The following is a 22,450-nucleotide window of genomic DNA, read 5'->3' on the forward strand; positions in this document are numbered from 1 at the left end:
CCAGTTTGTACAGAGTTTGTATCTGGGATAAGGAAGGAGATGGGGAACTGAGGAGAATAAGGCTGGTGAGCTAGAAACCTTTGATTCTAGGAAACTCGGATAAGTCAGTGGCTTTGTGAGCACTGAATGTGATTGGGTTTTGGAGCCCAGTGTGTGTTTTTGCTTGCCTGCCGGGTGCAAGCTAGAATTAAAGATGATGGCCCACCAGTTTTTGGCTCCGTTGTTTCTTTACCGACTGTCCGAATCCAATGCGAACCTGCATAGGCCAGAAGGCTGCTGTGATAGTGGCCCTGGCCGTGCCTGCTGGCTTTACATACTTCTTGTTCCATCCCCCCTCCTCTCTCTGTAAAATCAACGAATAAAATATTAAAAAAAAACAGAATTAACGAACTTGATGCTAAATCAATAGAGTGTGCAAGGTGAAACAGGAAAAAAATGAATGAGGAAAAATGAAGTCTTAGAGAGATGCAGGAAATCATTAGTACAGCAACAAATGTATAAGGGGTATAACAAACTAAGAGGAGAGAAAGAAAGGAGAAAAAAATATATTTGAAGAAAGTATTGCTGAAAAGTCCCAAATTTATTGAAAAACAATAAACTATACATCCAGGAAGCTTAACAAACTCCAAGCAGGATAGGTGCAAAGAGATCTACACACACATCATACTAAAAATGCTGCGAGTCAGACAAGATCTTGAAAGCATCAAGAGAAAAACAAATAGTTATTTGCAGAGAAACTCCAATAAGATTAACAGTCGATTTCTCAGCAGAAACAATAGAGGCAGCAGGATAATACAGTATATTTAAAATGTTCTCAAAGTGTGCGCCAGGGCGCACTGGTGCACCCTAGAAGATTTCCAGGTGCGCCCTCTGGCATTACAGAGAAATATGTGCCTTTTGGAGACCAAAAAACCAACAGGATTTTTGGAGTTTAGATTTTTGGGGGACAGAGGTGTGGGGAATTGGATGTAAGCTGACAGTCTGCCCAACCCCCCACCTCACTTGCCTGATTAGGCTGCAATAGGCTGTTAAGCTGTGGTGCTAGATTGTTTATACTACCCCCCCCATGTTCCCCAGAAAGACTGGAGGCAAGTTTCTTCTATCCTTTGTTTGGTGTAAAGTTAAGATGATATGTATGGTGGGGGTTTTCTGCACTCAACACAATTAAGAGTAGAAAGAGAGGAATTCTTCAATGTATTGATGAGGAAATGAGTTTGCCTTTCTAATATATGCCCAAACATCGAAGAAATTGCTAGGACACATTAGGCTCATGTTTCTCAGAAACACAAGAATGAAAAAACTTAACACATTTGTGCCAGGACCTGCCGAATTTACTAAATCTTACTAAGAATGTATCTATATATATAACAAAATAACTTTTTTTGTTGTTTTTTTTAAATTTTTAACCCTTCTTTTTTATGAATTCTAAAAAGCATAACAAAAAATGTAACAAAAATGTTTTTTAATGTCAGAATAAATTTAATTTTGTATTTATTTTGTTTAATTACCATAAAAGCATGCTTGGACTTTATACTTTTTTCTTTAATATTTGACTTATTATAACATACTTCTCAGAAATTTGTATATAGTGCGCCTACAATTATTTGTAGGATTTTAAATGCACCCTGACTTCAAAAACTTTGAGAACCATTGGTGTAATATGTTTACACAAAGGAGATGGATAGAAGCAAAGCTTTATTGGGCTAAGGAAATGACTACAGATAATAAAGTAATAATTATAATATAGTAGATGGATTATATTTAATAATACCAAAAAGGGGTAAAGGTAATAGAGCTATACAGGAGTAACATTTCTATACATAACTGGAATTAACCTAGTTTACATTGGAAGCTGAATCAGAAAAGTTAAGATGCACAGGTAAACCCTAGTGCACCACTAAAAACTCTCAGAAAATATTTAAATACCTCACTAAAGAAGACATATAGATGGCAAATAAGTACATGAGAAAGCATTCACTATCATTTGTCATTAGTAAATTGCAAATTAAAATGATACCACTATACACCTATTAGATTAGCTAAAATCCAAAACACAGACAATACCAAATGTTGACAAGAATATAGAACAAGAGGAACTCCCATTCATTGCTGGTGGGAAAGCAAAACAGGATAGCCACTGCAGAAGACAGCTTGGTAGTTTCTTACAAAACTGGTTACTACTCTTACCATAGGACCCAGCAGTAACACTCCTTGGTATTTACCCAAATAGGCGGAAAACTTATGTTCACACAAACACCTGCAAACAAGTGTTTATAGAAGCTTTAGTAACAATTGCTAAAACTTGGAAGCAACCAAAATATCCTTTAGTAGATGAATGGATAAAAAACTGTAGTACATCCAGACAGTGGAGTATTATTCAATGCTAAAAAGAAATGCTAATAAGCCACAAGAAGACATGATGTTACTAAATGAGAGAAGTCAATCAGCAAAGGCCTATATATACTGTCCAACCACATGACATTTTAGAAAAGGCAAAACTAGGGAGACAGTAAAAAGATTAGCAGCTGCCAGAAGTTTGGCAGGAAAGAGATAATGATTATGAGGTGGAACATGGGATTTGGGGGGTAATGAAACTACTCTGTAAATGGGGGATACATTTCATTATACATTTGTGAGAACCCACAGACTGTACAACACAAAGTGTGAACTCTAAAGTAAACTATGGACTTGAATTAATAATAATGTATCAATGTTGACTATCAGCTGTCATAAATGTACCACAGCAATGGAAGATGTTAATAATAGGAAAAACTGGAGGGGGGAAAATACATGGAACTCTGTACTTTCTCCTCAATTTTTTTCTGTAGATCTAAAACGTCTCTAAAAAGTATTAATTTGTAAAAATCATTAAAGAAATAAAAATGTTGCATTAGAAAACAGTCACTTGGCCCTGGCCGGTTGGCTCAGTGGTAGAGCATCAGCCTGGCGTGCGGGGGACCCAGGTTCGATTCCCGGCCAGGGCACATAGGAGAAGCGCCCATTTGCTTCTCCACCCCCCCTCCTTCCTCTCTGTCTCTCTCTTCCCCTCCCGCAGCCAAGGCTCCATTGGAGCAAAGATGGCCCGGGCGCTGGGGATGGCTCCTTGGCCTCTGCCCCGGGCGCTGGAGTGGCTCTGGTCACGGCAGAGCAACACCCCGGAGGGGCAGAGCATCGTCCTCTGGTGGGCAGAGCGTCGCCCCTGGTGGGCGTGCCAGGTGGATCCTGGTCGGGCACATGCAGGAGTCTGTCTGACTGTCTCTCCCCGTTTCCAGCTTCAGAAAAAATACAAAAAAAAAAAAAAAAAAAAAAAGAAAACAGTCACTTAAAACAAATGGATGAGAAGTACATTTGTGCACTGGATAAGAACTCTGAGATCCCATGAAATCCTCAGCTAGTCTCACTTTTCAGACCAGAAGATATGCATGATTATAGGTGAGAAGAATGAGTGCCACACGTGGTCACCACTGTCCCTCTTAGTAAATGCAGCTGACATTCTCTCCCTCTACTTGAGGACTAATAAGCAAGATTCCGAAAAGCCCAGTGCACGGACTTCAGGTCACACTCACGGAGAGGAATAAGGGGAGACCATGGCGGTGGCAGTCAGAGCCATGACCCAGTCAAACTTCACCTAAGCCCCGAGCTCCTGGAAAGCAGCGACAGTTAAGGAAACCCCCCAACCCTGTTCTGGGAAACTGCATATTGCAAAGAAACACCCCTGACTATTGACTGAGCTAGGGTTTCCCATGCCACTATGTTTACACTATGGCAACCAGACACAGACCAACCAATTCCCATTCTTTGCCTCATAAAAGATTAGCTGAACTGTTTATCCTCAATGACTGACTGGAACAAAATGCTGTTTACTGACGAGAAAACTGTAGTTAGGCTTCCCTGCTCCGCCCCAGCCTGTGACTCACCCTCAGCCTGAGCCGGCACACAGCCCCTCCTTGATGGCTCCTTCAGAGAACTGGAAGACCTCTAGGAGATACACTTAATATCAATGTCCAATTCTTTCACCTGCTCCTCCAAATCTCATTCTTTCTAGCCTTGTTTCCCCACCCCTATATAGAAGCTTCCTTTCTACCCAATCTTTGAAACCCTTGCAAATCATATGGCCAGCGCATTCTCCCTATGGCAAACCTTCCTCTCTTTACTGAAATAACTTTTTTGAATAAAGTCTCTTCTTAGCAAATTTTTCTTTGATAGACAGCATATGCTATTAATTCAGGTTAAATGTATGGTCTAACTAAAATCATTCAGTACATCAATGAGTTCAATACAACTGCAGACCTAAGATTTTTTTCTGTATTCATAAGATCTTAACACTAGTGTAAGGGCTTCTCAAATTAACCAGTCCGACCTCTGAGCCGGGGCAGGAAAACCTCTGCAGCAGCAGTTTTGAGGGATACATCCTGCCACTGATCAAACACCTCTGGTAACAGAAAGGCACTAGGTCACACCAGGTAACTTGTTCCATGAACAGAAAATTCCCAAACCAAGCTGATACTCCATCTACACAGTGGCCACCCACAGGTACCAGTTCTGTCCTCTGAACCACAAAGGACACCTCCAAATCCGAGGTCTGAAGGCAAGTGCACCCAACTTCTTCACATCCGCATAAAAGGCACCTGGCCTGAGGCCATCTTCCATCCTGCCTATGCAAACACAAAGAACAAGTCATGTTCTTTGCTTCCATTTCTTTTTATTAGCAGAGACACGGAGTCAAATGGCACAGTACGTCTAAATGTGCATTACTAAGACAAACACTGTAAGGAAAAGGCAGCGTGAATCCTGTGGGCTCTCACTCGCATCTCTGCAGGGGAGAGTGAAGGGTGAGACAGAAAAGGCAACAGGATCTTCACTTGAGTCCCTGTCAGAGGACAGCTAGGAAATGCATCTATCCCTGTGCTGTCTCCTTTTCATGTTGCCCTTGACTTGGGAGGGACTAGCAACCAGCATTGTTGGGGCCAGTCAGCTGAGGACTCTCAGCCAGCTTTCCTGTTGTTATGGAAACAGTGCCAATGTGAGCCTTTTTCCCTTAAAAATAAAAATTAAAACAAAAAATATCCCCCATTGTGAGTAAATAAAAATCATGAGCAAGTATATACAGCCACATTCCTCACATGAGGGGCAAGCCTGGGAACTGGCTATAAAAATTTTACCTCACCAGGGCACTTGGACAAAAAAAATCAGCTCCAAATTGTTATAATATACTTGAATACTTGAGAAACTATTAACCAATTTCTGGGAGGTATGACTATTAAATTCTTTAGCTTAGTCACCACTACCTTGTAAATATGTTGACAGCAAGAATTATAATTCAGTGACCTTTGTCCTTCAAAGGCCCCGCACCTTCAAGACTTGTTGGATTTACTGAATATACCCAGAACTATTAGAAATGCTTCATACTCTGCCATGCCCAGCATCTCGTCTCTAACTAATAGAAGCCACTCTGAGAACATCAGTGTGGACTCTTCTAGCGGGTCCACCAGCATGAGGATACCTTTCAGCCGCAGCTCCTGGCCTCCAGGCTCTGCAAACACACTAGTTAGACAGAGCTCGCCTAAAAATGGCTCAGAGTGTAACCGCGCTTCTGTGACTGAGATGTGAGATAAAACCACTTTCCCTGGTTATCATGCACGTGACAATCCCAAGTCCCTACACCAATTCCTGGTCGTGTGGTGTTTCTTTAGTCGTTGAGAAGAGGTGCATCGTAGCTGAGTGTTTTTTGACGCTACCTTCAACTAACTCTCTAAACTCCTTTAATCCACCACAAACATTGTTAACTCTTCCAGGTTATATCTACACTAGGGAGTTTATGGTAATGGGACGCTAATGGCAACTTTTATCTCAGGGGAAATGCTTCTTTTTGTTTCTTTCCAAGTATCATTTATTTTAATTGCATTTTAGTCCTTCAATGAACACTCAAGAGATAGGGGAACTGGATTAGAAGAGAGAAAATAAGGCAAAATGTCTTTAATTTTTGAACTGTGCAGATAAAAATGTTATTCACTGACTTGAAAATGAACAGAGAGGTGATTTAATGAAATGATAGGCTAGGGGAATTATTTTTAAGCTTTTTCACTGAGAATGATTTACTTATTTGTTTGTTTGAATTTATTGGGGTGACACTGGTTAACATACAGGTTTCAGGTGCCTAATTTTGGGAAATGCTTCTTGACTTATAAATTTCTGGCCATCCACAAGCAAACACTGAAGTCCTGGGCCGGTTGGCTCATCGGTAGAGCGTCGGCCTGGCGTGTGGAAGTCCCAGGTTCAATTCCCAGTCAGGGCACACAGGAGAAGCGCCCATCTGCTTCTCCACCCCTCCCCCTCTCCTTCCTCTCTGTCTCTCTCTTCCCTTCCCACAGCCAAGGCTCCAATGGAGCAAAGTTGGCCCGGGCGCTGAGGATGGCTCCATAGCTTCTGCCTCAGGTGCTAGACTGGCTCTGGTTGCAACAGAGCAACAGCCCAGATGGGCAGAGCATCGCCCCCTGGTGGGCATGCCGGGTGAATCTGGTTGGACACATGCAGGAGTCTCTTTGCTTCCCTGCTTCTCATTTCAGAAAAAAACAACAATACAAAAACACCCCCCCAAAAAAACTCAAACAAACAAAAACTACCGAAACAGTTCTAAGGAAACGTCTTTTCCAACTTTACTGAAGTTATTAGTTAGAGCCCATTAAGGAGAAATTTTACGTATCTAAAATAAATATACACAAATTTTATATGATATATATATATATTTATATATCTATAATAAATATTTCCACTCTAAAGCTTTGAAAAAAGAAAATCTAAAATCCAAAATGCTTGTGTTACAAAAAGACGTTTTGTAGACAGGCTCACACAGTCCGCCAGACTCTAACAGGTGGCAGCAAAGCAGAAGAGCGACTCCTACACCCATGCCATCCCCCGCGCTCAGCAGAGCCCTACAGACACGGCTTCTGTTTCCTCAGCACTTGAGTCCAGCTCCTGGCTGGGCCAATAATGACAACAGAGTCACCAAACACTTTCTCCAAATTTTGGTCAACAGAATTTTTGGCTCAAATCAAGAACACTACTGCTCCTTTGTGTTTCTTACACATGTCACTTTGGCAGTTGCTCTTTCACTGTTGGTGCATCCATCTGTCAATACAACTTTGAGAGTAGAGGCAGCAGCTCCAGGATGATGACCTGAATTTACATGCAGATGTACATATACATGCATACACAAACTTAGATAAAAATACACACTCGGCTAGGGGAGTAACCATTAGTGCCGATTTTCACATTAATCTCACTCAGAGTGTTGCAGATGGTACAGCCCAGACCATAAGAAACTGTGCTGGGAATATAAGCCTGGGACAGAAATGATGTTTCATTGGTCATTCTCTATCCAGACCAGAAACTTCTTTTCTCCCATCACTTCCCAAAACAACATGAAATCCTGTGGAATCTCTTTCATATCACTCTCACATAACAACTATTGCATGACCACTTTGTTCTACACGTAGGGATACAACAGGAAACAAGACTGATGCGCTCCCGCCCTCATGTGGGATACACAGTGTGCTCGTTGGGACTAGTGCAGGCTGCTATAAGAGCTCCAGAAAGGAAAGACATCAAACTCAGACTTAGGATGTCAGAAAGTTGTTTGAGGAAAAACATAACTAAGACTTGAATTTATTATTTCTTCATTCCATTTACATAGGTGTAGGACCTTTTCTCTTGCTTGGACAACTGTCCTTATTCTTCTAATTTGTCTGTTTGCCCCTAATCTCACCTTTGACAGGAACCTTTATCCTTAAGATAAAAAGCAAATGTCAGACAGGCTCTTTGTGAGCTGGGCTCCCATTTACTGTACCCACTTCTGCATGCTCCTACACTGGAGGCATGGAGAGCCCTTCTCATTTCCTGAATGTCTGCCTGCACTACTTTCCCCTTAGGTTTCAAGGCTAGATCAGGCGTACCTCCTCCTCTAAGAAGCCTTCTCTGACCTTTTAGTCTAGGAGAGTCACAGGTTACAATATGTATTTTAAAGTTATTCTAGACACCATAAACAGTGTGATATTAAGCATATGCTATTTAGTTTAGAGTTCAACTCAGGGGTGATCAGGCCCTACCCAACAATCCGTATTTCAGATATCCCAGGACAATGGACTCCCAAGGACAGCCACTAAGTCCTTCAGCTGTTCATACATTGACCAACACCTAAGACTGCTCATTAGCTCAAGAATAGTTTTTCTACTGTTAAAATTAATGGCTTAGTATCAGAATGGTAAATGTTAGAAATGAACCTCAATGCTAAAATAAAAGGTATTCAAGATAGGTAGATAGGATAAAATAATTTAGAGCTAGTCCCAACTGTTACATGGAGAAGGAATACGTCTGTATCTGATCACTTAGGAATGCTACTTGGGCCACCTGTGTCCAGTCACTGGCTTAGGACGTTTCTCTATGTCAGGTGCTGATGACAAGAGTAAAAGAATCCTGCTTCTATAACATTACTACATCTCTGATAGACACCTGGGACATTAGAAAGGTTGTAAAACAGGTTGCATGAACCTATTTCTAAGTCAATATTTATTTAATAAATGTCTATAAGTATGGTAGGATTTACTTTCATTATAATCTAGTAACAAGGTTGTAAGGGAGCAGCTAACTATTTCTCAAACCTCTTCACTGAACTCTTAGCATAAAGCACGTAAGTGTGGCTATAAGTTAGTTTAGTCATTCAGAACAGGACCTCTCCTCTCTGCCCCAGAGCACCTGTGCATTGGCCATGGTGTTCAAGTCGTATGAAAATTGTCAGTTTACCTGTCTACCTTCCCCCAAAATACTTAGATCCTTGGGAACAAGGATTGTTCTTTTCACCTCTGTAGTCCATTTCTGAGCTCAGTGTCCACAAAATACAGTGGTACTTTGACACATGAGCACTTTAAATCACGAGCAATTTGAGAAACAAGCAGTCACTCGCAGGATTTTTTGCTTTAAGTCATGAGCGGATATTTGAATCACAAGTGTTGGGCAAATGAGTTTGTAAAATTTGTGATTTTTGATTTTGCTCACTTTTTAAAATTAATTTTAATGGGGTGACATTGATAAATCAGGGTACATATGTTCAGAGAAAACATCTCTAGGTTATTTTGACATTTGATTATGCTGCATTCCCATCACCCAAAGTCCAGTTGTCTTCTGTCACCTTCTAACTGGTTTTCTTTGTGATTTTGCTCACTTTTATTGTTAAAAATGGTGCTGGGCAGCCACCAAATGTGCTTGCCCTCACAGGGCAGTTGATCGCAAATTGCGGCTTACCTTCCTCCTTGGGAAGGGCCATTGTTATGCTACTATTGGCTAGAGGAGAGGTTTTGGCACCAGAAAAGTTTTAAAAAGGAGAGAAGAAAGAGGAAGGGAAGAAGCCATGATGGCAGAGTGAGAGCAGCGAGGATGCGGAGTGCTGAAGGAGAAGCCAGTTTGTAGAGACAGGAGAAGGGAGAAGGTGTGCAGACGGGGAACCAGAGGTGGCTGAGACTGGTGGGGCCTTTGATTCTAGGAAAAACGGAGAAGATTCTCCTGGTTGTGGAACTGGAGAATGTGTAAGTGGCTTTGGGAGCCTTGTGTGTATGTACTTGTTGGCCTGTATGAGTCTTGAATAAAAGAACAGCCCACCATTTTTTGGCTCCACTTTTTTTTACCATCTGCCCGAATCTAATGGGAACCTACATGTGTATGGTCACAACGGCCGTGACTACTGGCCATACATTCGGCATAGTTTGTGGCAGGATTCGGATCAGACTGGTATGGAGCAACCACCATCCTTGAGGGATGGGGTAGAGGACTCGTTGTGATGGTTCCTCATGGCTGTCCTTTTGGGGACCGTGGGCTGGCTGAGTTTTACAGCCCTGTGAGAGGAAACCAAGAGCTCTGTGCAAGAGGCTGCCCAAGGCCTACAAACTAAGAAGTGGAAGGAGTTGGAATGGCCATGGGAGAAAGAGATGCAGATTCTGGAACTGGAGCAAGCACTGGCGAAGGAGGCCAACCGGTTTCGCGAGTTGCACCTGGAAATGGAGCAGTCTCTGGAGAAGGAATTACAGGTTTGTGAGTTGCAGTTTGCCCTGGAAGTTGTGAAGAGCCGGCAGCTGCAGGAGCCTAAGCTGGAGCCGTGCCTGTGGAGTGGCTCTGAGTCGGAGGGAGCAGGTGTTTCCAGCTCCTCTTCTGAGGATGAGGAGACTGGGGCTGAAGTTGCCATCTGAAGACTCCAGAAGGTACAAGCTCAGCAGCAAAGAGCACCTACCAAGCCCCTGGTAGGTCTGCTATAATTATGGGTCATAGGGGTGGATGGCAGCATGCTCTCTGGAGCAGAGGTGAAATGTTGACTGCCATTGCCACATGCTCCACCTTGGGGCAGTGTCTTAAAAGCTGCCAGGGTGGCAGGAATGAGAAAGAGGCCTGAGGCCCCATGTGCGTGGACTGACCCTTGGACTGCGACCAGAGGGGGCACCAGCTCCCTTGTTGGATGGACATGCGACTTTTGTACAACATGAGAGACCCTGATGGAGGGGGGAGCAGGTCTGGTTGAAATTGTATGGCTTATGATGTTGCTGTAATTTGTTTGTGTGATATGCCTAATTCTTTGCACAGGAATGCCTGTGGTGCAAATTGCAAAGTGAGCAAAAGGGGTGGATGTTGGGCAAATGAAGTTGTAAAATTTTTGTTTTTAAAAATTCTTTTTTTAAAATTTTATTTTTTATTTTATTTATTCATTTTTAGAGAGGAGAGACAGAGGACAGAGAGACAGAGAGAGAGAGAAGGGGGGAGGAGCTGGAAGCATCAACTCCCATATGTATCTTGACTAGGCAAGCCCAGGGTTTCGAGCCGGCAACCTCAGCATTTCCAGGTCGACACTTTATCCACTGCGCCACCACAGGTCAGGCAAATTTTTGTTTTTTGAGGTTGCTCACTTTTATTGTTAAAAATGGCACTGGGCAGTTAGTTGTCTGTGGAGTTGCTAATTACCTTCCTGCTTGGGAAGAACCACTGTTGTGCTAATGTTCCTCCCCACTCTGCCAGCATCTTCACCTGACCTTGAAGGTAAATATACTTCATAAACCAGTTTATTTCTTTACATTCTCTCTCATATACAGTGTGTCCATAAAGTCATGGTGCACTTTTGACCGGTCACAGGAAAGCAACAAAAGACGATAGAAATGTGAAACCTGCACCAAACAAAAAGAAAACTCTCCCAGTTTCATACCTATTCAGTGCAGTTCGATGTTCGATGTGGGCTCACGCACAGATTTTTTAGGGCTCCTTAGGAAGCTATCCCGTATAGTCTCTACAGACTCATCACTGACTGATGGCCTACCAGAACGGGGTTTCGCCTCCAAACTGCCAGTTTCCTTCAACTACTTATCTCACTGAATAATGTTATTCCTATGTGGTGGCGCTTTGCGTTATAAACATGCTGATATTCCTGTTGCACTTTGGTCACGGATTTGAATTTAGCAAGCCACAGAACACACTGAACTTTCCTCTGTACTGTCCACATCTCGACTGGCATGGCTGTGGGCTGCTCCCACACGGTGTTATGTCATCATCTGCGCATGCGCACATGCTGCCACATCATCCTACAGAAACTGGGAGGGTTTTCCTTTTATTTGGTGCAGATTTCACATTCCTACCGTCTTTTGTTGCTTTCCTGTGACCGGTCAAAAGTGCACCATAACTTTACGGACACACTGTATATATGCATTTGTTATTTATAAAGTAAATTTTCTTATTTAAAAGCATATAAAACAAAAAATTTGTGTGGTTTTTGGGGGACAGAATGGATTAATTGCATTCCCATTAATTTAAAAGAGGAAATTCGATTTGACACACGAGCAAATTGAGTCATGAGCCCAGCTATGAAACGAATTAAACTCGTGTGTCAAGGTACCACTGTACTTGCTGAATGACAATAATATATTAGGAGCACAATAAAGTGAAAGGACATCTGATTAGTAACTTGGAGACCTGTTTTAATACTAGTTTCAACAACAGCTGAGTACTTACTACTATGTGTCAATAATTTACTGAGTACTTAATATGTGTCAGCACAGTATTAGAAACTTAAATGCATAGTATCTTACCTAATCTTCAGTACAATTCTGAGAAGTAGCACCATCATTTTACAAAGGAAGAAAGGGAAAGTCTGACTAATTCAAGATTATTCAGATAAATAAGTAGAAGAGTCCATCTTTGAACCTAAGGCTGGCTGAATTCAAAGCACATGTTTTTAACCTCCGCTTTTAAAGTGTGTCCCATGGTAACATTTGAGAGCTTGGTGGAGAAAATCTCTCTGGATTCCAATTTCCTCTTGTGTTTACTGAGTGAGACTAAATAACTTAAGCTCTTTCCAGCTCCTCATGTTACTGTAACAGTTTTGAGGAGCAGTGAAAGAGATTTTCACATGCAGCTTGTTATAGAGCCTTTAGACATTTTTTTTCTTTTTTAGTGAGAGGAGAGGAAGCAGAGAGACATAGATTCCCGCATATGCCCTGACCAGGATCCACCAGGCAAGCCTACTAGGCAATGATCTGCCCATTTGGGGCCGTTGCTCCTTTGCTCAGCAATGGAACCAATTTTTAGCACCTGAGGCAAAGGCCATCCTCAGTACCCGAGGCCAACTTGCTGGAGCCAATTGAGCCATGGCTGAGGGGGGGGGGGAGAGAATGGGAGGGGCAGCGAGGCAGATGGTTGCTACTCTTGTGTGCCCTGACAGGGAATTGAACCTGGGACATTTACATGCTGGACTGACACTCTACCACTGAGCCAACCAGGACCTACACAACATTTTAATTTTTTTTTCTTTTGAAAATGTCTCGGGAATTCTGAAGGCAGAGAAAAGAGACTCCTTTTGGCTTTGGAGCTAGAACCTGCTGTTATTCAACAGAGCCAGCAAGCTTTATTTTTGTTCTAAAATCCTTCGCTAACATGGATGCTGGCTGAAATTGCAAAAAATGGGGGGCAAGGAAAGAAAATCTACACCCAGGGACACTTCAAGTACCAGAAAAATAAAAGTGGTAAAAGAAAACACAGCAAAAATGTCATGCTGTTCACCATGCTTCCCCTGTCCCGCTGCAGACAGATGAAGAGACGGACTGCAGTGGTTCTCCACATCACCTGAGGGCTGCTCAGTGGGAAGACTCACACCCGGTCTGTGCCACAGAGTGTCCAGTCAAGGACTGAAGTGGCACAGATAGCTCTACCCCACAGGACTTACTGAACACTGTCTGTGGAATGTGCTGAAATGTTCATGTCTCAGGCCAGTCTTCTTGAGGCATAGCTATCAGTTATCTATACAGCTTTCTTCCCCAGACTATATTTCATTTGCTATCACTCACTGATACCAGGATGTGTACCTGCTAGAGAGGATGAAAAGTCTAGAAAAACAGTAAGACCCTAGTCCAAACCCTGTTTGGTTTCTCTGGAAGAGGCAAAGAGTCCTGGTGGTACATTATTAAAGCAACCAATCAGAAAGAACTTTTGATGGCATTAAGATGATTAAAAATCACATTTTGAGAAAATTGTTCAACATAAGAGAATAAACACACAGGAGGAAGTTGTTTTTGTTTTTAAAACTTACTTTCTTAACAGCAGGATCCCCTTTGGATGGATGACAGGATGGGGACATTTTTACCTAGAAAAAAAGGCAAACATTTTAATATCCTCTTAGCTATAGTCTAGTTTTATTTGACCCATGCTCAAAATAGTTCAACTAGAATTGGTGTAACTAAGATAAAACAGACATTTTAAAGAGTAACAATGAATAGATTTTTTTTTAGTTCCCTTTGAAATTTTTCTGGAGATCAAAAGGTTAGTAGTTAGCCAAGCTAAAAATACAATTAGAGTAAGAATAGTGGAACAGATGGTCCAGATTGGTTTTAACCAAACGGTGAGGAACTTAATAGATATAGATTTCTGTTGATAATGTTAATCAACCGATACAAGATGCAAGAGTCAGCATTATGTACAGAGGCCAAAGCCAACTATCTTTTGTGCTGTAACACCCCTTTTTTTTTTTTTTTTTTAAATACTTTATTGATTTTACAGAGACAGGAGAGAAAGGGGAGCATGGAATGGGAAGTAACAACTCATAGTTGTTTCAGGCTAGTTGTTCATTGCTTGCTTGCAGTATGTGCCTTGACCAGGGAAGCCCGGGGTTTCGAACCGGCAACCTTGGCATTCCAGGCCGAAGGTCTATCCACTGAGCCACCACAGGCCAGGCTGTAACACCCCTTTTGAACAAAACATGCACAAAAGAGTTTGATAATGATAGTAGTAAAAATTTAGATAAAGTATCAGCCAAACCATAATAAAGGAATGTTTAGCCCAAGGAAGAGAAGACTGATGGCCCAGGAAATCTTCAAATATTTGAAGGAATAAAAAAGATTGTCACATTAGATAAATGAATGAGACCCAACTACATGCTCCCTGAAAGAAACATACTTTAAATATAAAGGCACATAGGTTAAAGGCAAAATGACTGGAAAGATATACATACAATAATAGCATTGGATTTCAGACCAAGGATAAAGACTATCATTTCATAATAATAAAAGGTTCAAGTCATCAGGAGGATATAATAATCCTAAATGTCTATGCATCTCTTAGCTTCGAAGTACATAATACAAAAACTGATAGCACTGCTAGGAGAAATAGATTTTATAGTCCAAGACTTCCATACCTCATCCTCAATAAATGAGAAAACAAGCAGACAGATAATCAGAAAGTATAAACCCAATTAATAAATAGGCAAAGGATCCAAACAGATATATTACAAAGACATACAAAAGGCCAACAGCTATAGGAAAAGATGCTCTACCAAGGAAATGCAAATCAAATACACAATGAGATATCACTTCAAATGCATTAGGACAGTTTTTGTTTTTTTATTTATCATTATTTTTTTAGGACAGTTTTTATATAACAGATAAGAGATAACAAATGTTGGCGAGGATCTGGAGAAAGGGAATATGTTGGGAAAAGAAATATTTGATGAGATGTAAATTTAGGTACAGCTATTATGAAAACAATATGGTGGCTCTCCCAAAATTAAAAATTTAAACCACCATATACTATACCATATGATCTACCAGTCCCACTCCTGGGTATATATCTGAAGAGAGATCAGAACATTACATTCAGTCAAGTATGCAAACAACCTAAGTGTTCATCAATGGAAGATTGGATAAAAAATATAATATTATTTGGTTGTAAAAAAAAAGAGAAAATCTTATCCTTTGTGACAGCATGGATGGACCTGGAGAACATTATGCTAAGTGAAATTAGCCAGTCAGAGAAAGACAGGTACCATATAATTTCACTCATATATGGAATCCAATGAACAAATTCGACTAACAAGCAAAATAGAGACTGACTCATAGAAAGCAGGATTACAGCTCTTGAGGGGTTAGGGGAGTTGGTTGAGGGTAGAGGGATTGAGTAAAAAAAAAAAAGAAAAAAAACTCATGGACACAGACAACAGTATGATGATTTCTGAGGGGAGAAGAATAGAGGGGGGTGGAGGAAGGTATAGTGGGGATGAATGGTGATGGACAGAGACTTGACTTGGGGGGGTGATCACATAATACAGTGTGCAGATGATGTGTTGTAGAATCGGGCACCTGAAACCTGTATAATGTTAACCAGTGTCACCCCAATAAATTCCATAAAAAAAGAAAAAAGAAGATATGATATACATATATACAATGGAATATTATTCAGCCACAAATGAAAGGAATTCTGTGACAACATGGACAGACCTTGAGACATTATGCTAAGTGAGACAAGTCAGAGAAGGACAAATACTATATGATATCGCTTACATGCTGAATCTAGAAAAGCTGAACTCATCAAAACAAAACTCATAGTTACCAGGGGCTGGGAGGTTGGAGAATTGGGGAGATATTGCTTAAGGGTACAACCTTTCAACTAGTAAATGAATAAGTTTAGGAGATATAAGGCACAACATAGTGACTATAGTAAAAAATACTGTATTGTAAACTTCAAAGTGGCTAGGAAACATGATGGTGTTTTAACTATGGCTACTATAATAATGATACTGAAATATATAAATGAATCAAACCGCCATGTTGTATACCTAAAACTATCATGCCAATTATATCTCAATTAAAAATAAAAGAAGATAAAGAAGATGTAAACAACACAATTACCTTGATCAGACAGACATATACAGAACATTCCCCCACCCTGAACAAAAGTAGATACATATTATTTTCAGGTACACTTGGACCATTTTCTGGCAATAAAACTATTCTCAATAAATTTAAAAGAATTCAAGTCATACAAAGAATGTTCTCAGACCAAAACAGAAATAAATTAGATCAATTACAGAAAGATCTCTGGAAAAATTCCCAAATATTTAGGAACTAAGTAACATACTTTCAAATAACCCAAGAACCAAAAATGAAATAAAAAAAAATTAGAACCTAGAAACACACAACCTATCAAGACTGAATGATGAAGAAACAAGAGTTGAATAGGCCAATAACTAATAAGGAAACTAAATCAGTAATAAAAAACCTCCCAACAAAGAAAAGTCCAGGACCAGAGAGTTTCACTGGTAAATTCTACCAAACATTTAAAGAATTAATGTCAATACTTTTCCAACTCTTTCAAAAAATTGAAGAGGAGGCAACACTTGTAAACTGTTTTTGGGAGGGCAGCAGTACTCTGATGCCAAAACTGGACAGGACACTACAAGAAAAGAAAACTATAGACCAGTATCTGTGATGAACATAGATGCAAAAGTCCTCAACAAAGCACGATAAAACTGCATACAACAGCACATTAAAAAGATAATAAATCATGATCAAGAGAGATGCATACCTGGAGGCAAAAGAGGGTTCAACATACATGAATTAATAAATGTGATATACCATATTAACAGAATTAAGGAAAAAATGCACATGATCATCTCAAATGATACAGAAAAATTATTTGGCAAAATTTAACACCTTTTCATGATAAAAACAATCAACAAACTAGGTTTAGAAGGAAATTACCTCAACACAATGAAGGTTATATATTAAAAGAAAAAAAGGCTAACATCATACACAATGGTGTAAGATTAAAAGCTTTTACTCTAAGATAAGAAGTAAGACAAGAATGCCTGCTTTTGCCCCCTCTATTTAACATAGCATTTGAAGTCCTAGCCAGAGAAATTAGGTAGGAAGAATAAAAGTCATTTAAATTGGAAAGGAAAAAGTAAAATTATCTCTGTTTGCAGATAACATGATCTTATATGTAGAAAACTCTAAATTTAGATTTCAAAAAATAACTTGTTAGAACTAATAAATGAATTAAGTAGCCAGATACAAAACCAACACACAAAAATCAGTTTGTTTCTATACACTAACAATGAACAATATAAAAAGGAAATTAAGAAAACAATTTACCATACCATCAAAAATAATAAAATACTTAGGAATAAACTTATCCAAGGGGCTTTTGACTTGTACACTGAAAATTAAAATATATTGCTGAAATAAAGAAAACAAAGATAAATAGAAAACATTCTGTGTTCATGTTTTAGTAGACAATAATGTTAAGACTGTATTATTCCAAAGCAATCTACAGGTTCAATGCAATCTCTATCAAAATCCCAATGGCATTTTATTTCTGGAGGAAAAAAGAGTCCATCCTAAAATTTGTATAGAAACAATCTTGGAAACAAACAAACAAACAACAAAATTGGGGGTTAAATATCACTTCCTAATATCTAAACTTACTACAAAGCTACAGTAATTAAACAGCACTACTGGCATAAAGACAGACATAAGACCAAATGGAATAGAATAGAGAGACTAACACATTGAATCCAACAGCACATTAAGAGTCATATATCATGATCAAGTGCGATTCATCACGTATATGAGGGGTTGGGAACCTATGGCTCACGAGCCAGATATGACTCTTTTGATGGCTGCATCTGGCTTGCAAACAAACCTTTAATAAAAAAATAATAATGTTAAAAATATAAAACATTCTCATGTGTTACAATCCATTCATTTCCTACCGCTCATGTTCATGGTTGCGAGTGGCTGGAGCCAATCACAGCTGTCCTCTGGGACAACACCAAATTTTTATTAGATAATGTGTAATGTGCATGGGTCATTGTATGGCTCTCACAAAATTACATTTTAAAATATGTGGCATTCATAGCTCTCTCAGCCCTTAAGGTTCCTGACCCCTGACATATATGATCAAATGATTTTCAACAAGGGTACCAAGATCATTTAATGGAGGAAAGGACAGTCTTTTCAGCAAAACTGAAGGTCCACATGCAAAAAAATGCAGTTGGTTCTTTATCTATCAAAACTGACCTAAAAGGGATCAAAGACCTAAATACAAGAACTAAAACTATAAAACTCTTAGATAAAAAAAATAGGGGAAAAATTTCATGATGTTATATTTAGCTGTAATTTCTTGGATATTACACCAAAGACACAAGCAACAATAATTTAAAAAAGACCCTGGCTGGTTGGCTCAGCGGTAGAGCATCAGTCCGGTGTGTGGAGGTCCTGGGTTTGATTCCCTGCCAGGGCACACAGGAGAAGCGCCATCTGCTTCTCCACCCTTCCCCCTCTCCTTTCTTTCTGTCTCTCTCTTCCCCTCCCACAGCCAAGGCTCCATTGGAGCAAAGTTGGCCCGAGTGCTGAGGACAGCTCCATGGCCTCCGCCTCAGGTGCTAGAATGGCTCTGTTTGCAGTGGAGCAACGCCTCAGAGGGGCCGAGCATCGCTTCCTGGTGGGCATGCTGGGTGGATCCTGGTCAGGCGCATGCGGGAGTCTGCCTGCCCCCCCCACTTCTCTAGAAAAATACAAAAACCAACAAAAAATAATAAAAAATAAAGAACAAATTTGAGTTAATCAAAATTAAAAATGTATGTGCACCAAGGACATTATAGCATAAAAAGGCAACTCACAGAATAAAAAATAATATTTACAAATGTTATATCTGACAAGGAGTTAATATTCAAAATGTATAGAGAACTTCTAAAACTCAACAACAAAACAAACAACTCAAATATAAAAAATCAGCAAAGGATGTGAATAGATATTTTTCCAGAGAAAATACACAGGTGACCAATAAAAACATGAAAAGATGCTTTACTACATCATAAGTCATTCACAAAATGCAAATTAGAAATACAATAAGATATTACTACACACCTATTAGAATTGCCGAAACTAAAAAGACTGACTAGACCAAGGATGTGGAGAAAGTAGGATGCTCATATGCTGGTAGAAGGGTAAAATGGTAAACTATTTTGGAGAACAGTTTGGCAGTTTCTTAAAATGATAAACATAAGTTTTCATATGAGTCAGCTATTCCATTCCTAGGTAGTACACTCCATACACAGATTAGTACAAAATCTTTACAACAGCTTTACCTGAAACAGCCAGAAGCTAGAAAAGTCCAAATGTCTATCAAGAGGTGAAATAATTAATTATGGTATATCCATAAAATGATATAAGTAGGAATGGAATTTTGATACAACAATGTCAATGAATTTCAAATAATTATGCTGAGTGAAAGAAGCCAGACCAAAAAAGTATGTAAACTTGTGGTCCCATCTATCTAAAATTCTTGAAAATGCTAATTAATTTACTGCTACAAAAAGCTCATCAGCGGTTTACAGGGGAGATAGTGAGGAACTGAGTAAATTTTGGTTGGTGACGAATAGTGTCAAGGATCTTGATTGTGGTGATAGATTCACGGACATATACACATGTCAAGTTTGTACACTCCAAGTACAATTTATTTTATATCAATTATACCTCAGTAAAGCACTTAAAAGAAATTTGCAGGTTACATCTAAAATGGTTCTTAGAAAGAAATCCATAGATTTTTATGCTATATTAAAAAATAAGCAAGTTTGAAAACAAAGGCCCTAAGATTCCAATTTAAGCAGAAAAAGCTCAAAGTAAAACCAAACTAAATATAAGGAAGAAAATAATAAACAAAAATCAATGCAATAGAAATCAAAGAAAAACAACAGATCCTGGCTGGTGGGGGCACAGTAGATAGAGCATCGACTTGGGACACTGAGGACCAGGTTCAAAATTGCCAGGTTGCCGGCTTAAGCATGGGCTAATCCAGTTTGAGCACTGGCTCACCAGTTTGAGTGTGGGGAGCTGGCTTGAGCATGAGATTATCGACATGACCCCCAGGTTGCTGGCTTGAGCCCAAGGTAACTGGCTTGAGCAAGGGGTCACTGGTTTGGCTGGAGCCGCCAGTCAAGGCACATATGAGAAGCAATGTATGAACAACTAAAGTGTTGCAACTACCATTTGATTCTTCTCATCTCTCTCCCTTGCTGTCCACCTCCCCCTCTCAAACAAACAAACACAATGGAGAAAATGAACAAGGTTGCCAAAGTTGGTTCTTTGGAAATACCAACAAAATCAGTAAACTGCTATTTAGATTCATCAAGAAAAAGAGAATATACATATGTTACCAATACCAGCAATGAAAGAGAACAAATTACTACATGTAACATTAAAGACATTTAAAAAATAAGACACTATTATGAACAATTTTATGACAATAAATTTGGCAAATTAAATGAAAAGGACACATTCCTTGGAAAATAACTTACAAAAATGGACCCAAGACAAAACAGAAAATATGAATAGCTCTACATTTATAAACGAAATTAAATTTGTTATCAAATCTTCCCACAAAAAAAGTCCAAGTCCATAAGTTTCAGCAGTGAATTCTATATAGTAAATATTAAGTACATAGAGACTAATATATAAAATCAGAATATCAACTTATTAATTTTAAGGAAAAACAAAATTATTACAAGTAGTTCGAAACTAGATACTGTCTGTCTAGAATGAAGAAAAGGCATAATTACTGAATATGCAATTGGACTCAAGTTCTTCAGCCTCTTTCTATTCTAACAGTCAAATTCAAAGGGCCTATAGTACAAATGATGAAGACAATTCCTATCATTGTGGCATCAAGCTATTCGAATAGGACCATGTTGCAGGCTTTTTGCCTTTCCACTCTGACTTTCAGAATAACTTTAGAAAACATACCTCACCTCGGGGATCAAAACTGCTGGCTGTCCAGACTGTCCTTTTAGATTTAGCAGGTCTGCTAAAATTAGACTTGACAGTCTTTGCTCTAACATACCATCACATTAATACTCTGGAATTTACTCCAGATGTATGATATAGCTTGCTAAATGTGATCCAATTTTAACTCTGGTATGTTCCTTTTGAAAAGGGAGAAAATAGATGTTCAAAGCAAAGTAGATACTTAAGCTTGAAAAAAATGACCTCATAAAAGAATCCACAGACTTTTAAAAACAAGCCAAGAACTAGATGTGGTGCTGGACAATTTCTCTGAGAAAGCTCTTCTCTGGAGAGTCAGCCAGGGTGTTTCAAGTGGCATTAGAAATGGTTCAGTATTGCTCACGAAAGGTTTTATTTAACGGGATTCCTTCTTGAAATGCCTCAGGCAATGCAGCTTAAAAGAGACACTTTCAATCCAGGTGTGTAGACCCTAGATCTAGGGATATGGTTGCTATATTAAGCTAAGGCCTTAATAATAATGCTGAATTTTGGTGACCTTTGATAATAAAATGATTCCGAACCTACAGAAGCAATATGATCTAAAGTTTAATAGCAATAGGAAAAACCTTATCACCTTGTTTTTTTCTTTTTCTTTTTAAAAAGCCTTGATTCTTCCAACTACAAAAATACCCCACATTGTTCACTGTAGGAGATTTAGAAAATATAAAAGACCAAAACAGTGTAAAAATCATAACCACATTAGCAATAATAATTATTAACATTTAGAATCATACCGTTTTATTATATTTTCATGTTACATGTTGAGAATATATATTTGAACACACCAATCTTCTTAAACAACATGATTGTTCATGGCTATGGAAGCGTTCGCTCATTGTATAGATACACCATGACAAATTTAACTAACTACTAAGAGGCCACTAAAGCATTTAGGTTGTTTTCAATTTTTTCACCATTAATAAATGCTGTCGTATACATCCTTGTTTATAATATTTGGCACATGTTCCTCATGTATTTCTGTTGCACAGATTCTTTTCTGTTGTTTTTTCTTTGAGAGAGAGAGAATTGAGAATTATCAACTCAGAGTTGCATCACTTCAGTTGTTCACTGACTGCTTTTCACAAATGTGTTGATGGTGGGGGGCTCAAGCTGAACCAGTGACCCCTTGTTCAGGCCAACGACCTTGGGCTTGAAGCCAGTGACTTTTGGGCTCAAGCTAGTGACCCTGGGATCATGTTGATGATCCTGTGCTCAAGCTGGAGGAGTCAGCGTTCAAGTCTGGGACCTCAGAGTTCCAGGTCAAAGCTCTATCCCGTTTCACCACCAGTCAGGCTATCACACAGATTCTTCTAGAT

The 22,450-nt window shown here is 39.5% G+C and overlaps 1 protein-coding gene across 3 annotated transcripts in view; it reads right to left on the bottom strand.

Moving 5' to 3' along the window:
* Positions 1 to 22,450, bottom strand: part of VPS8 (VPS8 subunit of CORVET complex) — a 397,311-nt gene that overhangs the window by 53,756 nt on the left and 321,105 nt on the right. For all 3 annotated transcript variants that reach the window (XM_066346811.1, XM_066346813.1, XM_066346812.1), the window contains exon 45: positions 13,610 to 13,663. In XM_066346811.1, the coding sequence (XP_066202908.1) occupies positions 13,610 to 13,663 (54 nt within the window). The remainder of the gene's footprint in view (positions 1 to 13,609; positions 13,664 to 22,450) is intronic.

The sequence above is a fragment of the Saccopteryx leptura genome, chromosome 8 (genome assembly GCF_036850995.1).
Source record: "Saccopteryx leptura isolate mSacLep1 chromosome 8, mSacLep1_pri_phased_curated, whole genome shotgun sequence".
NCBI lineage: Eukaryota > Metazoa > Chordata > Mammalia > Chiroptera > Emballonuridae > Saccopteryx > Saccopteryx leptura.